This window comes from Aethalodelphis obliquidens, unplaced genomic scaffold (genome assembly GCF_003676395.1).
Source record: "Aethalodelphis obliquidens isolate GAN/ISIS:26980383/991018 unplaced genomic scaffold, ASM367639v1 scaffold41, whole genome shotgun sequence".
Lineage (NCBI taxonomy): Eukaryota > Metazoa > Chordata > Mammalia > Artiodactyla > Delphinidae > Aethalodelphis > Aethalodelphis obliquidens.
This window is the reverse complement of record NW_020837985.1, coordinates 2,499,155-2,517,245: the sequence shown is the minus strand read 5'-3', so window position 1 is coordinate 2,517,245 and position 18,091 is coordinate 2,499,155. Positions and strand designations below refer to the sequence as shown.

The window sequence follows — 18,091 nt, the reverse complement described above, 5'->3', positions numbered from 1 at the left end:
CCACCCTGAACCAACCCAAGCCACAGACCACACAGAGGATAGAAGGTGCCTAAGACATTGCCTGCTCCAACCCTCTCTTTCTGAAGACGAAGGCTCTAAATCAATCATTTGGAGGCCCAATCTCCAAGTCAGACACGTGCGGCCTTACCTTTATCTCCATCCTGTTCATTGGAGATTTTCTTCAGGTCGATGAAATGCGTTGCCAGCACTGTATCACTCACGCTGCCTTCATCCCATACCTGGATTTTCACCCTTCGACACAAGGGAGGGAACATTTCCTTGAAGACCACCTGTTCGTGCCACACAGGATCGGCGCAGTTCTTCTGCACCGTGGTTCGCCCCTAAAAACAAAGCCAGGAAAATGTGAGCCATGGAAGGAAATGAAAGGGGCCCTTGACCGACTAAAGAAAACTTCACACCAGCTGGAAATACAAAGTGAGTTGTCAAAAATAATGAACCTGATTCCACCGACACCCATGAAAATCAGTTACACCCCATGAACATTACTGATGTCCTATTCTGTGCCAGACACTGTGCTGGGCATCTGGGACAAAGGTGAGTTGTCACCGGTCCCGCCCTCAGGAAGTTCTCATCATCCACTGGGTTGGGGTGAACTTGACACCTGTGTATGAAGGAGTGCCACACATCTCCAGGATTGCAGCAGATACAGTTAGAGCCTGACTTCATGTTTTATAAAAGTTGGACCTGGTGCAAATCCCTTCCCTTGTCTGGACCTCAGTTTCCTCGTCATACAATGGAGGTGGTGTCCTATATGGGGCTTATATATGTCCTATATATGCCAATGGGGTCCAAGATAGAAATAGTCCAAGGTTCACCCTGCCAACGGGAGGGGCCGGGTGGAGACAACATGTGTGTCAGCTGAAGCTTCCAAGTCCAGCCAACCAGGATTAAGCTCTGACCGTGTGCCCAGGCCCTAGCACTTCCAATGGCTCTTGAGCAGGGAACAGCTGGGAACAGGGATGTCCAGGCTTACACAGGACAAGGACTAGCTGGGTAGATTGTAGAGCAGATTGAAAGGGAGGTGGTAATCCTCTGGGGGCTGGGGACTGGGCAACAGCTCAGAGAAGCAGCCAGAGGTGAGGAAGGAGGCCTGCCTGCCTGGGTGCTGCACCATGATCTTCCCCTCACTTCTCTCCACGAGCTCCAACGGTGAGGGAGTGGGTGGCCCTCCACTACTTTCCTGCCATGCGATGTAAAACCTTTTCGTGACAAGCTTCCTCTCTCTGGGCACTTCCTAATTTTGATTTTAACTTAATGTCATTTGACCAGCAGTGTCCTGGGTAAAGAGCAAGATTCCAGTCCAGGCCTGCCAGGGTTGGTGATGACCCTTCCTCACCGTCTGTCCAGCAAAGGAGACCTCCACGAAGGGATCCACGAGGTCCTTACTGTCTCTCACAAAGGCTTTGGTGATGTTCGCCATGATGCTGGAGTTCATTTTGGGCAGCCCTTCAGCTCTGTAGAGCCTCACGTAGAATCTGGCCCAGGGTCTCTCTGATGGAAACCCTTGTGGGATCAAAAGGTTCCTTGCGGGGGACAAAAATAAGACATAAGAAAGCTTTCTCACTTGAAAGAGTAGAGAGAAAAGGCAGAGGCAATTTGGAGGCAGAAAGAAGAATTCTGATGCAGGAGAAAAATCTGAAAAGATAGGATTCATCGCTAAAATGAGTTTTCTTTCTAGTGTAGATGACAGCACAGAGTATGAATAGAGTGAATGCAGCACTCCAATAAAAATTAATTTTAAAAAAACAGAGTGAATGCAAACTCGTTCAGGTCCTGGAATTAAAGAATAAACACTTAGAAGAGGCACATAAAGTCTTCCCATTTTACGAGCTAGTGGCTGAAATTATTCTTCCTTCAAAGAAAAATCAACTACATTCAGATCAATAGGATAGGCTCAAGAATAGCTTATATATTATGGGTTATTACAGGAAGGCAGGCTGTTCTTGTCCTCGAAGCTGACCTCCCAAAGGATAGTGATGCCTTTGATAAGACACGTCGTGGTGCCTCTGATAGAGCAGAATCCCCACTGGACAGGCCTTGAACTTGGAAGTTCTCATGAACCCGTAAGGAAAGGGAGAAGAAAGAGACATGGAAACTGGGACATATCATTTCTCTTGCACGGTCCTCGATGGGCCTTTCTCACTTTTCTATTTGCTCCTTGGCATCAGAGGTTTTGGGATTGCGCGTTAAGACATCTCCTTTCCCAGTCACGCTGATGTCACACTTCAGGTACCCCTTCGTGCCAGTCCTGATGTTGCCGGGGTCCATTAGCAGGGCCCACTTGTCGGAGAACTGATGACCTGCAAAAAGTCCTGACAGCTCAGATATCCTGCACTGATGCACCCCGATGCTCCATCCAGTTCTCTTCCAACCCGAAGCCTCCCCACCGTCTACTCCCCAGGAGGGGCCAGCTCAGCACAGTTATTTCCAAGTCTTGTGCTGCCTCTCTCTCCTCCTTTCCTTCCTCTCCTCTCTTCCTACCCACTTCTCCATCTTTTTCTCCAAACTGCCACAGGGAGTTGGGAAGCCTTCAACGCAGTGGAAATTGCCTGGACGGGAGTCTAGATTTGACCGGAGAGGAGGACATTAATGCAGTGTAGAAGCCACACATGATTTCACAGGCCATAAACGCTGCTCAGGGATCTTTTTGTTTGACCTACACGGGGAGCCCAAACTTCAAAACTCTTACAAAATCTAGACTTCAGGCTTACCTTTTTAAAAACTGTTAGATCTGGCCACACGGAGTCCACATTTCCACACGACTGTAGGTGGTAGGGAGTTGAGTAGATGCTACTCCTTCCACAGGGGTTGTGAGCCCCGCCCCCCATTTCCCATAGCCTGTGTCACCCCTGACTGCATTAAACCCAGCCCACTGCACTCAGCGATGCTCACTGCCTGGCCCCCTTGGGGTCATGTGAGTTGGAATCACTGTTGAAGAGAAGGGGCCTTTCATGAGAAGATCTATGTGTGTTGTTGGTTCTGTTACTTATTAGCTCTTGACCTTGGACAAACTACCTAGCTCCTCTGACAAATCAGGGATAATAATAATAATTACAGCCACATAAACCCACGTATGGCATGTCACAGTCATTATTCTGTGCTAGAGCCTATAAAGTGCTTATGTATACATTCTTATGCATATATTCACTTACGTATATATTCACTTAATCCTCCAACAACCCTATAAGGAGGTGCTATTTTATCCCCATTTTTACAGATAAGGAAACGGCAGCACAGAGAAGTCAAGTTATTAACCCAAGGTTGCACAGCTAGGAAAGAGCAGAGTGGAATTTGAAGCCAGGCAATCTGGCCCCAGAGTCCATATTCTTAACTTCTACACCCTTCCAACTTTCCTTCTTGTGTCTCGCAGCAGTAAATTGGACAGAATTTGTGAAAAAAAATTTTTAAACTTCTCGGACGTATGAACATATAAGGTATTTGCATCATTAGATTGTGAACTTAGAGTAAAAGAGCCACATGTCTTGCTCCACTTTGTAAAACTGGTGCTCAGTGTTATTGAATAAATGGATACATGGAAGAACACATAAACTAACTGACCTTCAGGTGTCACAGTAAGAGAAAGTAACAGAGAGAGACTGGGAGGCAATGCTTTCTCACCAGGTTGGTTGTACACGGTCCCCAGGTCCACTTTGAAGGAGCCAATCAGTACGCCTCCTATCAGCTTGTGGTGAAAGACCTGGGGAGAGATGGAGCGGTGAGTCCGACAACACTAGATTTCTCTTTGAGGATAAATCTGTGAAATGGGTTCATGACAAACCCATTCAAAGAGGATTCTAGGCCTTGAACCTTGTCTGGCCTTCATACTTATCTGGAGCACAGTGACATTTGGTTATCAAACCTCAGGGCTGGCTGTACAGGGCATCCAAAGTATTGCAGCTGTACCTCATCTCCTAGCAGGATTTTAGCTAATTTTCTACTGAAGGACACCTATCAAACCTCACTGCCTAAAACGTGTTTTTTTTGCTTGTTTGTCTGCTTGTTTGTAGCCAAAATGAACTCTAGGGCAGCCCACTCTTCAAACCCATTTCTGCCTCTTGAAATGCTATCCATCTTTAAATGCCTAGAGCAAATGCTGCCTCCTCCAAGCAGCCCTCCCTGATCCTCCACAGATGAAAGTATTCCCTTTTTTTCCTAAAATCCCACAACACTTTGCTCACCACTTTCTCAGAGAACTCATCCTTATTGCCTTGAGAAGTTTGGGACATGTACAATAGTCAGAACAAAGGAGGCTGTCATCCTCAATATTTTGTCTGATTAGAAGTCAGCACAGTGCCTGGCTGGTTACAGCAGCACATTTTTATGTTAATGCTATTAAGATTAGGAAGTTCTAAAGGAAGCTGGCAGAGCTGGGCCTGAGTCCAGAAGTCACACTGCATGAAAAATTGCTGAAGAATCAGGAGTACTTTAACTTTAGTACTTTAACATCGGCGGGCGGACTCTCAACCACTGCGCCACCAGGGAAGCCCCCAGTAGTTTAACTTTTAACCCAGAAAAGAGAAAACTGAGAGTGTGGAAGAAGAGCAATGGTAACTCAAGTGTCTTCAACACTTGAAAATACTGCCATCTAGAAGAGGGAGGAGGATCCCAGTGTGGTTCCCAAGCTACAGGAAGAGAGATTTCAGCTCACTATAAAGGCAATTTTTATAACAGAACTTCCCAGCAATGGAATGGGCTACTCTAGGAGTAGTGACCTCCCCATCTCTGGATATAATCAAGTAGTGCCCAAGAACCCCATGTCATGTGTCATGGAGGTGGTGAAGAGGGATTCCTACGCCAGCTGGAAGTTGGACTAGATGGTCTCTGAGGCTTCCTTCTAACTGTAAAATTCTATGAGTTCCTTGATTCAAGTACAGTTTCCTACCTTCTTCTACCCACCACATGGCCTTGTTCGTAATAAACACTCAATAAACATTCAGTGAGTTAATGAGTGATTGACTAATTGAATGATGGATGAGTGAGAGACTTTTGTAGCTTCTGAACAGATCCTTTTGAAAGAGGCAGTAAGAAACAATACATTCAACTGATTTCAAAAAATGAAGAAAATGAGAGCCCTTCCCAGCTCCCTTCCCACTCTTCCTCCCTTGTCCAAAGTTTGCAAGGGTGTTAGAGAACAAAGGGGAAGTAAGGACAGTTTGGCTTCAGTTGAGGAGCTATTTAAATCCACAGGCACAAAACTCACCTCAAACCCCTCATGCTTAGAGCTGCTACTGCAGCTTCTCAAAGCCCTGAGCAGGAACACGAGCCTAGGGCTTCCCTGGTGGCGCAGTGGTTGGGGGTCTGCCTGCCGATACAGGGGACACGGGTTCATGCCCCGGTCCAGGAAGATCCCACGTGCCGCGGAGCGGCTGGGCCCGTGAGCCATGGCCGCTGAGCCTGCGCATCCGGAGCCTGTGCTCCGCAACGGGAGAGGCCACAACAGTGAGAGGCCCGCGCACCGCAAAAAAAAAAAAAAAAAAAAAAGAACATGAGCCTCACTTAAGCTGTCTTCTCAGATCAAAGGCATCTTGGTCCCTATGGGCATAATGAGCCGGAGCCCCAGATGGATCTCTAAATAACAGGAGGCCTCCTCACATCATCCACCCAGTGTGAGCACCAGGCAATGCTGGTGTGGTCAAGCATTGGGTTACAAGAACAAGGGCATCTCACACACAGAGAGAAGGGGCCCCTGCATGCCTGGGGCCACTGTCAAGGGAAGACGGTCTTTGGCACCACCAGGGTCTGCTACAGCCTGGCTGTCCCAACAGCATTTGCTTACAGCACTGGCCCCCTTCTCCCACATGGAATTTTTTTCTGGACATGCTAACTTTTGGATCATGGACTAACAGAAAACTTATATTAAACACTCCCTTTTCAAGGGTAGTTTTCCCTTTAAAATCTTCAGTCTCTATCCCCAAGTGTCTTTTAGGGAGACCAAAGTATTCTTTTCTTTCAAGTGAGAAGAACAGAGATAGGCAATACCAGCTTTGATCCTCTGCTAAAAATCCACTTGCCCCGCAGAGAGTCATGACCCTTGTCTATGATGCCATATAAAACCTAGCTATTGGACTTCCCTGGTGGCGCAGTGGTTAAGAATCCTCCTGCCAATGCAGGGGACGTGGATTCCATCCCTGGTCCAGGAAGATCCCACATGCCACGGAGCAACTAATCCCATACTCCACAGCTACTGAGCCTGCGCTCCAGAGCCTGCGAGCCACAACTACTGAGCCCACGTGCCACAACTACTGAAGCACACGCACCTAGAGCCTGTGCTCCGCAGCAAGAGAAGCCACCGCAATGAGAAGCCCACCCACCGCAACGAAGAGTAGCCCCCGCTCACTGCAACTAGAGAAAGCCCACATGCAGCAACAAAGACCCAACGCAGCCAAAAATTAATTAATTTTTTAAAAACCCTAGCTATTAACTATTCATCTGCACTCTAGACAGTCCCCTAGGAGCCTGTTATAAAGCCGATCCCACAAACAGGTGGTTGCCTGAGTGATGCAATGAGACATCCTGGGCAATGTCCCAGGTGCTGAAATATCTTCTCACCACCTGTCATCACGCCTGAAATTCACGTGTGAAGAGTGTTTGGCTCCTAGTGACTTTTTATTCCTCAAGAGTCACATTCTTCAAGTACCCCCCGGGAAAGAGAATATCATGATTCCACTATTACCTAAGCCTTAATGTACGACTTATATATAATATGCATACATATAATGTAATGCAATATAATATAGTATAATTTATATAATAGAGATTGAGTGGGTGATAATGACAGGCAAGGAAGTCTTCAAGACAAGTTTTGCCATCTTCATAACTCTGATCAGGGTTGGTGTCACTGTTCAAAACATTTCCTCATTCTCCACACGTCTTACGTTGTCACATAAAGTAGGAATTCTGTTCTTTCAGAATTTATTGGGAAGAGAGCACCTACCCTTCAAGCCCCCTGCCCATCCCCACCACTTTAAGGCATACACACTCCCACCGTGCTCTTCATGGGAGAAGCAGAGATTTCTCAGGCTGGGGAGATGGACGCAATGAGCCATCCGCAGCTCTCTGTTCCTTTACTGAGTGGTGTGATGTGAAGTTGGCAGTGATCCCGGTTGGCCTGCCCTACCCTCATTTGGACTAATACAGCTTCAACACGGGCACTTTCCTTCTCATTCCTGCCCTCTACATGGTGGGCCAACCTAGCAAGGCACCTGTGTGGACCAGGAAGCTCTCTCCATCTCTACTCCTCAGACTTGATCTGTGGAGACAGGAAATCGCCCGGCAGGGCTGAGGAAGGCTCTTCGTGGCCAACCCAACTCCCCGTGGGCAGGTCCTGATGTTTACACTCCGAGGCAACTATTAAGACTTCAAATGGCAACCATTTGCTCCAAATCACATTTTCCGACTCAGCATTATTGATATATTGGGTTGCTTCCTGCTTCTTGTTCCTATTTCTCTATTTATTAGCAAATAGGAGGGGAATGGGGGGTGTGACTAATTATTATTGGCGTGGCTATCACCCCAAGAGAGAAATACTAACATTTGCTTGATAAAAAGAAAGAAATCAACTCAAAATGACAATCTATTAAGATGTCATTTATACTTCACGTATATATTTCACATTCCCACATTAGTCAGCTACACAATGGCTTGATGGTAGCTTACAGCTTGCTTCCAGTAAGTACAGAACCTTTCTTGAGTCTGTTTTCCTTCCCAGATGCCTCTGCACTGATTATTTCAAGTTCTATTCTGTTGGTTTCAAACTCAACAACCCACATTCACACTCCTGAATCTATTCATCCCTAAACAGACTGAGCTGCCCTAGAGAGTTCCCACAGCCTAGAATCTCTTCCACCTCCCCTCACCCCCACCAGCAATGATATACTTACTGAGATTTTGATGATCTTGTCAAAAAGATGCAATTGGGGCCCAGTGAAGTCGAAGACAAAGTACTGGAAAACATAAAGTTCATTCTGACCATAAATTCCTGGCTTGCGTGTAAGAACTCTGTTCTTGGAATAGATTTAGATCTGCATTTTTCTAACAAATTGCTGCAAGGTTCTCAATGACATAATTGTATCATCAATTGATTGGCCCTCCCCTACTGCAAGTCATTTAATTTGTTTTCAAATAGAAAAAGACTATCACCAATTACATCTGTACATAACATATTTGTAAGTTTTCCTCTAAAATGGACATGAGAATTGGAATTGTTGGGTCATGGCTTGTATGCCTGTAAATTTTTAGTAGCTAGCATAAGATTTTTTTCCAAAGGAGCTAAGCCATTTTACATTCCCACTGGCAGCATAGGAAAATAGCCATTCCCTTGCCAACCCTTGAATTTTCAATTCTTTTACATTTACCTATCTACCTATCTATCTATTTATTTGTTGCCTATATATAATGATGAGTGAAAGTATATCACAGTGTGGTTTTAATTTGGAGTGAACTTGATTAAAATTTGATTTTCTCAGGATTTTTCAGCTTCAAACATCCCTGTGAAATTCCCAAGATTGACCAGGGAAAGAATGAAAAGAAATTATGGGTAAGGGAGATTTCTAATTTGAGGAAAGCAATTGAATTCTAGAGTTGAAGAAAATATATAGACTGCTCCTCGTATTCTACAGTTAAAGAGACTGAAGATGAAAGAATTTAAAAGACATGCCTGGAGTCATATAGCTAGTTATCGCTGGGCTGGGGACCAAAGCTGAGTTCTCCTGAAGTTACTATAAAAGGAATTCAAGTGCTAGACGTTTCACCATTGGAACTTTATTGAGTGCCTCCCAAATGTGAGGTAGAAGGCTCCTCATGTAGAAAACTGGCGTAGTGCTTTGCTGTGGGTTGTGTGTTTTGAGGACTGATGGGGTTGGGGGAGGCCGGTAGGAAGTTGTTTCATGGATTGTTTTGTGTTTGAGCTGCAAGATGGAGGAATGACACAAGGACATCAGAGAAAAAAATGACAGCAGTAGGAAAGGGAGAAGTGACCACTAACAGCCTGCTGTTAAAGGCAACACAGAAAAACCAAAATGTGAAAGCTGTCATCATATACCATAATAAGAGACGTTCAAAATGGCCGTCCTTCAATAACAATGAAAAGTTACGTTATGTTCAGTGTCTCCTGTTTAAGAAACTATGTATAACATTTCAGGAAGTTTTTCATATACATGTTCAAACTTTTTAAGAGCTTCGGTGTTCAGAATTTCTTTTATGTCCAAAACACTTGCATGAAGTTCTTCATTCTCTAGTGTATGAGATGCTGGGGGTTCCTTTGGATCAATAAATTAGTTCTAATGTTTATTGCCTTCCACTGAGTTTCACAAACAGTATTTCAGATTTCGCTGCCTCATATATGTTCCCTGGACCTCTGAACCCACACACATTTTTCTAGCTGGGAAATATTCCCCAGCCTCTACTAACTGGTTCCTTCAACATCTGATGACCTTTGGGCTTGAAAAATTAGAGTCCAAATCTGTAACAAAGATTTTTAATTCCACTTCTTTGTTTTTTACTTGATTTCCCAATGATTACACTTAGCCTAATTGAATGTCATTTAGATCCAGGACTTGTATGCACAAAGCAAACATTAATAAAATCGTCAACAAATCTGTAGAGCTTTGCAGTTTTAAAGCATTTTCATGCATGTTATTTCATATCGCATTCAGGCCAAAAGATGTTATGGAGCTGAGGCGTAGAACAGAAAGGAGAAAATTGTCACTTAAACACATCGTAAAAGTCTCAGAGGCAAGAATGATAAAGAGGAAAGGAGTTAACAGCTCAAATGTGATTTGGGAATTTTCTCTATATATTATTATGCATACTCTCTCTGCCTGCCTTTTCAATTACCACTCTCATTAAAAAATTAATTAATAAGAGTTTACTGCATTTTTTGACAATTCATGGTGTTGAAGTGCCTAGGGGGGAACAAGTACTCTTGCACACTGTTAGTTGGAGTACAAATTGTTACCTTTTTGGAGGGCAATGTGGTCATATCAAATTTTAAATGCATATACTCTTCACCCTAGTTATGCCATTTAAATATCATTAAAAGTAGTATCCAAAGGCTGAAAAAAATTTTAATATCCATCAATGAGAGATTGGTTTAGTAAATTATAATATATCAATGCAATGGAAAACTCTACAGCAAAGAAGGGAAAATGAGATTGAACTATATGTCATATATATATATATATATATATATATAAATTTATTTATTTACTTTTATTTTTTTTTGTGGCTGTGTTGGGTCTTTGTTGCTGCACGGGGGCTTTCTCTAGTTGCAGCGAGTGGGGGCTACTCTTCGTTGCGGTGCATGGGCTTTTCATTGTGGTGGCTTCTCTTATTGTGGAACACGGGCTCTAGGCATGTGGGCTTCAGCAGTTGTGGCTCGTGGTCTCTGAAGCACAGGCTTAGTAGTTGTGGCACACGGGCTTAGTTGCTCCGTGGCATGTGGGATCTTCCCGGACCAGGGCTCGAACCCGTGTCCCCTGCAATGGCAGGAGGATTCTCAACCACTGCACCACCAGGGAAGCCCTGAACTATATGTCTAGATACAGACTAATCTCCAAGATACACTGTTTTGTGAAAAGACCTAGGTCCAGGACAGTGTGTATAGAATGCTACCATTTGGCTACAGTATCTGTTTGTATGCTTATGCAGGCCTGGAATATCTCTGCAAAGGATACACAAATGCCTGGGGAGAATGGCTGTCTCCAGGGAGGGGCACTAAGGGATTAGATAGAGATCAAAGATCAGGGGGAAACACATATATCATATATATTTTCACATATATCATTTTAAACTCTGTATCTCTGACCATTTTTAAAAACTGTTTAATCTTTTTATTTAAAAACAAGAATTTAGTGTGTATAAATTTAGAAGCTTTGTGTCTCTCCTTGATGCTTTCCTTTACAATTTTTGCGCTGCTTAGAAAAATACCACTGTTGTACTTTCCAACACGGCATGCCTATTTCAAAATTAATAATTAAATTTTCAATGTTTCTGCTATGCAAAAGAATGTATATCTTCTCCCTAACCAGCACATTTATTGGATATAAACTCAGAGCTTATGACAGATGAAGATGAGTTTATAAGAAACTGGTACAAGCACTATGGAAAACAGTATGGAGGTTCCTTAAAAAATTAAAAACAGAACGACCATAGGATCCAGCAATTCTCCTTCTGAGTATTTATCTGAATAAACCAAATACACTAATTTGAAAATGTATATGCATCCCTATGTTCATTGCAGCATTATTTACAATAGCCAAGATATGGAAGCAACCTCAGTGTCCATCAACAGATGAATGGATAAAGAAGATGGGGTATATATACACAATAGAATATTCCTCAATCATAGAAAATACTGAAATCTTGCCATCTGCGACAGCATGGGTGGACCTGGCAGGTAGTATGCTAAGTGAAATAAGTCAGAGAAAGAGAAATACCATATGATTTCACTTATATGTGGAATCTAAAAAACAAAACAAAGGAACAACTTACAAAACAGAAATAGACTCACAAATACAAAGAACAAATTGGTGTTTGCCAGAGGGGAGGGGTGTTGGGGGGATGTGTGAAATAGGTGAAGGGGACTAAGAGGTATAAACTACCAGTTATAAAGTAAGTAAGTCACAGGGATGTAAAGTACAGCGCAGAAAATATAGTCAATAATATTGTAATAGGGCTTCCCTGGTGGCACAGTGGTTGGGAGTCCGCCTGCTCATGCAGGGGACACGGGTTCGTGCACCAATCCGGGAGGATCCCACATGCCGCGGAGCGGCTGCGCCCGTCAGCCATGGCCGCAGAGCCTGCGTGTCCGGAGCCTGTGCTCCGCAACGGGAGAGGCCACAAGAGTGAGAGGCCCGCGTACCGCAAAAAAAAAAAAAATAATAATAATAATATTGTAATAACTTTGTATGGTGACAGATGGTAATCAGACTTACTGCAGTGATCATTTCATAATGTATTAAAAATTGCATTACTATGTTGTACACCTAAAACTAATATGATATTGTAAGTCAGTTATACTCCAGTAAATATTTTTTTTAAAGAAATAAGAAAATGGGTCTATTGAAAACACAGCAATGAATTTAATATCAGGAGGAATTCCTTGCCTCTCCTTTCCATTGTCTGTAAAATTTTGTAAGGAGGCTCCGCGACAGCTTTTCTATTTGAAGAATGCTGCAGAGTGGTGGTGAAGAGTGTGTTGGTGGAGAGGAAGTTGGTGACCTCCGTGACTTACTTCATTGTAAAATGGGTTGTTGGTTCCTTCCTTCACTGTGCTTTGCTTCTTCTCATCCCCAATTTCAATGATCACAACTGGGTCGATGTTCTCACCCACCAGCTGGCGGGCCTCAGTGATGTTTATGGCAATCTACAACACAAAGCAGCGTGTACACACTCTGGGTCTGGCTGTTCATTCACACAAGAAGAGCTGGGGGAGGCTTGGTAGGAAGAGCTCATCACTTACTTGGTAATTTTGGGATCTGACCTCCCCATCGTGGATCTTAGTCAACAGTTTTGATCTATTGAAAGAAAGTTTAACATATTTGTTTCATTAAGTAAGAACCTACCTTAGATCCATAAGCCATGATAATATTTTCCCAGGTATTTCCACATGCTTTTATTTATATCACATATTCTCTCTCCACCTCTGGAGGAGATAAGTATAGATGGACCATGACTTAACCTCTCTATGACTCAGTTTTCCCATCCTAAAAAATGGCACTAATAATAGCCCTTATCACAAGGAGTGATTGCTACAATTAAAAGATGTAAGGCATATAAAGGTTTAACCCAGTTCCTGGCAAGACTAAATGTCAATTCTTATTGTGAGTATGATTATCAGTATCATTTATTTTTTATTTTACAGAATGAGAAACTGAGATGCCTCAGCAAATCAGTGGCAGAGCTGGGTCTAAATAAGGATCTCCCTAATCTGCTGTCTGATCCTATCCAGAGGACCAATTTGCCATTTCTGGTAAATACAGCAATTCTGAGTTTCGTGACTGCTTTTGAAAAAAAAAAAAAATTGGTAAAAAAGAAAATTGCAAAGAATGACCAAGATGTCATCTCAGCGAGATTTCACATTCCAGGGGATTTCACTTATCAGGACTGTCATGAGTAATTGAAAACAGATGTGCAACACCTGGGCATCTAGAAATTGGATAATAACATAAAGAGGTGAATAATCCCTGTTGCCACAGAAGCAGCAATGGGTGGGATATAAACTGAGCTCGAGTTCCTATTGAATTTTATTCTCTTGCCTTCTAGCAACACTGCTGCATTTAACTTCCTTGCATTTCTGCTGATTGCAATTGAGTCCAGTAGAGAACACAGTAAACTAGTAAAAGTCTCAAGGCTTTGGAGTCAGGCCGATCTGAATTAGAATACTGTTTTCCCCAATTTTGTGATATTAGTCTTAATTTCTTCATCTAAAAATAGAAATAATAATTTCTACCGCATAGGGTTGCTTTTAGGATTAAAAGAAATATTGCATGTAGGAAAGGGTAGATATCAAAGGGTATCTGTTCATCAATAAAACGGCAAACCTGTACTGACCATTTACCGTGTGAAAGCTCTGTGCTAGTCTCAGAGGAAAAACAAACATGAACAAGCCATCATCTTGGTCCTTGCAGAGCTAGCAAGCTATCCAAGGGAGAGAGGACCGAAGCAGATAAAGGGAGAACTATTAAGTGTAAGACATGTCGTAGAAAAAAATGTGATAGAACTTCAGAGAAGAGAGAAATTTGTGAGAGCCAAAGTAAGCAACAAAGACATCACTACAGAGGTCAGATGTGAATTGAACATTGGTAGGTGGGTAGAATTTTAACTGAGGGAGGATGCACTGGCCAGGAGAAAGCAAAAGGCTCGTACTTCTTCCTTCTCTTTCTCCTGCCTTCCTCCACTAATTCTATGCTATTATCTTAGTGAAATAAATGGCAAAGGATCTGTTAAAGGATATTAAAAAATAACTGAAGTCCTGATTCTGGGGTTTGCGGGGGTGGTAGCTGTCATGGTGCCATGTAGCGGGGGAGACATTGCAGTGAGGATGAACGTACAAACTTCACATCTTCTTTTAAGGGTCAAGCTCTGAGCTATCACCTTTTCTGATTTCCATCTGTCTCCCGCCCCCTGCCCCCCTCCCCATACACACATACACTGTGTACCATCCTGTCACAGCCCAGTAACACCAACTCAGGATGTGCCACACAAGGAAGCACTAATTTGCCCTACTGATAATAACAACTCTGAGCGGAAAAGGAAGGGATGGCATGAGGAATTATCATTAGCAAGAAATTGACATAAACAAATATGGTAGACTAAAAGCATTGATAGCCCCAATTATTGGCTTCCTTGTATCCAGGATTTTTACCCTGTAACTTGTAGCCTCCTCTTGCTGTGACATGGGCTAGACTTGTGACTTGCATTGGTCAACAGAGTGCAGCAGAAATGACTTTTGCCAATTCCAAGCCTGGGCTCAAGAGATCTTGTGTACTTCCACTTTCTCTCCTGGAACCCTGCCATCACCACCACTGGAATAAGCTTGGAATAGCCTGCTAGAGGATCTAATACCGTACGGAGGAGAGGCCAGTGGTCCCAGGTAAAGCAATACTGAACCAACCCACCACCAACCAACAGTCAAGCTAAAATCAGCAGAACTGCCAAATGACAACAGACACATCAGTCATATACCTGTGACTACCTGGAACCAGTAAAACTATCCAAACTAACGCATGATAAGCGCTCATATTAAGCCACTGAGCTTAGGGGTTATTGGTTACACACCTATAGCTAACTGATACAACAAATTGCACGCAGAAGGCCAGTTTGTTCTGCCTTTTTGTTGGGTAGTATAAGAACCACTTTCTCATTTGGGACAAACACAAAGCCAAGACATCTAGCATCTTGATGAATTAAAGAGCAGGTGAGGGACAGCACCTGATTCTGTCTCCTGTTGCTGCTGTCATTCCTGAACAATGAGGGACATGAGTACCTTAACTCAGGAAATTTAAGACTAGACGTTGGTAGAGCCGGGACCCTGGCCAGCACTGCCATAGAGAAAGTAGAGGAGACAAAACACTCAGTCTTCCTGCCTCAGACCTTCAGCTCCTGTAGACGGTGACTAGGTGTTATTCTCTGTTCTCCCAGAGCCTGCAGGAGCACCTGGCAGAGGGGAGGTGCTAGCAAATGCGTGCTGATTGCCTGTATCAATACTGTACCTTCTCTTTGGAGGAGCTGAGGGGACAGGAGAGGTGGAAGCATTGTCAGAAATCAGATCTCCTCCCAGGCCTTCCTGGTGAGAAAGGCCCTCCTGTGGTGCTTCTGCTTCACCTTGACCATCTAGAAAAGCAAACAAAATGGACAGATTCATTAAATATGACACACTGTGGCAATATGAGCCTCAACTCTGTGTCCAGGCTATGCCAGTCACCGTAAGGTGTACAAGGACTGGTCAAAGACAGTCCTTGACCGCATGGACCTTAACATCTTATTGGCAGAAAAGCCAGACACACACTGTGTATCTTCTGTTTCCAAAAAAGAGAGGGAGTAGATTTGTATGCCTGGTATTGTGGAATTATGGATTATGAATTTAAAGATATGCTTTCAGGGTTTCCCTGGTGGCACAGTGGTTGAGAGTCCGCCAGCCGATGCAGGGGACATGGGTTCGTGCCCCGGTCTGGGAAGATCCCACATGCCGTGGAGCGGCTGGGCCCGTGAGCCATGGCTGCTGACCCTGCGTGTCCGGAGCTGTGCTCCGCAACGGGAGAGGCCACAACAGTGAGAGGCCTGCGCACCGCGATGAAGAGTGGCCCCCGCTCGCCACAACTAGAGAAAGCCCTGGCACAGAAACGAAGACCCAACTTAGCCAAAAATAAAATAAATAAATAAATTAAAAAAAATAAAAGAATGAGGAGCAACTGTTAGAGAATCAGGTTTACAGTGAACATTCTTAGGTACGTTATACATGCCAGAAACCGGGCTAGGTTAGACGTTCAGGATGGAGGAATTAACAAAACGTGGACCCCTCCCTCTAGGGGTTTACGTGCTGGAGGGTGAGACAGGCCTGCAGGCAGGAAGGCAGTGAGCTAAAGCGTCATCCATAGCTAACTCATTCACTGATCGATTCATTCATTCTGCTCTCTCCAATCTACTCACCAAGGAGCTCCACTGCAACCTTCTTTAAAAAAATAAAAAATCATGTTTCTCTTTTGAAAACCCCTCCATGGCTTTCCACTGCACTTAGAACAAATCCGAAGTGCACATGCAACTCTAATTCCCTGTCCTACCTGACTGCCATCTCCTCCTCCTGGCCTACCTGCCCCCCGGCCCCACCCTCAGTGCTTTCTAGTCACACAGGCTGACTTCCATCCCTTCTAACAAGCTCTGTCCTGCTTGGAGTCTTTCTTCACAGGCAGCCCTCCGCCTGAGCTGCTCTCCCTGCCCACCCCTCGGGGGCTCACCCTCGATGCTGTAACTTACATATGACCCCCCTGCTCAGGGAGCCCCTCTCAGACCACACTAAAAGAGATCCCCCAATAGTCTCCACGTAAGCACATTGTCTATTTTCTTTACAGCACTTTTCTCCACTTGTAATGCAGTTACCGCATCAGGGTCCCCATGGATAACAGATGGCCCATCCACAGCAGGATGACTTGAGGACTTTTTACAAAGGTGGGGGTGTAGGAAAACCACAAAGGGTCGTACAGCTATCTGTGGCTAGGGCAGCCAAGCTGATACCACGTGGAGGCCCCCAAAATGAGGAGAGAGAACAGTTACCAGAACGTGGAAGGAGAGGAAGTCGGGTCTAGTCGGCTTTCCTAGGTGGAGGGGCACCCATCCTCCAGTTGAGGGACACATCCAACCACTGGGTCCTGACCTCACACTCCTTCCTCCCCCAGACCTCCTGCTGGGGTACCCCCTTGGGGAAGGGACCTGGGTTGTGCATCCATAGAGGTCAGCCTCCTGGGACAGAGAAGAGGTGGACAAGAGTGGAAGATAGATCTGGAGGGGCAAACGGAAGAATCCTCCACAGGGCTGTCTTCCCTCTAAACTATCCAATGTCACCACTACATACCCAAAACCGAGCACAGGACCCTACGCTCAGCAGACATTCTATTAATATTTGCTAAATAAATGAATGAAGGATGATCATGGGACGTACCCAACAACTACTCTTTGGGTAGCTAATTAATGGATGCGTCAGGATCATTGGAATTTTAGGAAATTAAGGCATAGCCATTATGTCTCAAAATACACAGATGTAACAGCCACAGACTTTGAGAATCTCTAAACATTTCACCCAGAAAAGTCCTAACCTCCCCAGTCAGGCCAAGAAGGAAAGACCAATTTGCACTAAGTTCTGTAGACTTTGTTTTCGCTGTCTCCCACGGGGTCAGCCCCTGGACAGTAGGATGGATGCTATTTACTTTTAGGAGGGCCCTGACTCCTCTCCGCCCTGTTTGCTCTGTGGGCTGAAGACTCTAATTCAACATTGTGAAAATGACTCTATTACCCAAAGCAATCTACAGATTCAATGCACTCCCTATCAAACTACCACTGGCATTTTTCACAGAACTAGAACAAAACATTTCACAGTTTGTATGGAAACACAAAAGACCCCAAATAGCCAAAGCAATCTTGAGAACGAAAAACGGAGCTGGAGGAATCAGACTCCCTGACTTCAGACTATACTACAAAGCTACAGTAATCAAGACAGTATGGTACTGACACAAAACAGATATATAGATCATTGAAACAGGATAGAAAGCCCAGAGATAAACCCATGCACATATGGTCACCTTATCTTTGATAAAGGAGGCAGGAATGTACAGTGGAGAAAGGACAGCCTCTTCAATAGTGGTGCTGGGAAAACTGGACAGGTACATGTAAAAGTATGAGGTTAGATCACTCCCTAACACCATACACAAAAATAAGCTCAAAATGGATTAAAGACCTAAAGGTAAGGCCAGAAACTATCAAACTCTTAGAGGAAAACATAGACAGAACACTCTATGACATAAATCACAGCAAGATCCTTTTTGACCCACCTCCCAGAGAAATGGAAATAAAAACAAAA

The 18,091-nt window shown here is 44.1% G+C and overlaps 1 protein-coding gene across 1 annotated transcript in view; it reads right to left on the bottom strand.

Annotated features, from left to right (window-relative positions):
- The window catches only part of FER1L6 (fer-1 like family member 6), a 126,208-nt gene extending 110,593 nt beyond the window's left edge, over positions 1-15,615 (bottom strand). The window contains exons 1-8 of the mRNA XM_027132392.1: positions 15,234-15,615; positions 12,482-12,536; positions 12,254-12,385; positions 7,902-7,964; positions 3,640-3,718; positions 2,165-2,321; positions 1,358-1,544; positions 149-341 (exon numbers count right to left, since the gene is read on the bottom strand). Coding sequence (XP_026988193.1) covers positions 149-341; positions 1,358-1,544; positions 2,165-2,321; positions 3,640-3,718; positions 7,902-7,964; positions 12,254-12,385; positions 12,482-12,536; positions 15,234-15,385 — 1,018 coding nt within the window. The 5' untranslated portion in view covers positions 15,386-15,615. The remainder of the gene's footprint in view (positions 1-148; positions 342-1,357; positions 1,545-2,164; positions 2,322-3,639; positions 3,719-7,901; positions 7,965-12,253; positions 12,386-12,481; positions 12,537-15,233) is intronic.
- Between the last annotated feature and the right edge of the window lie 2,476 nt (positions 15,616-18,091).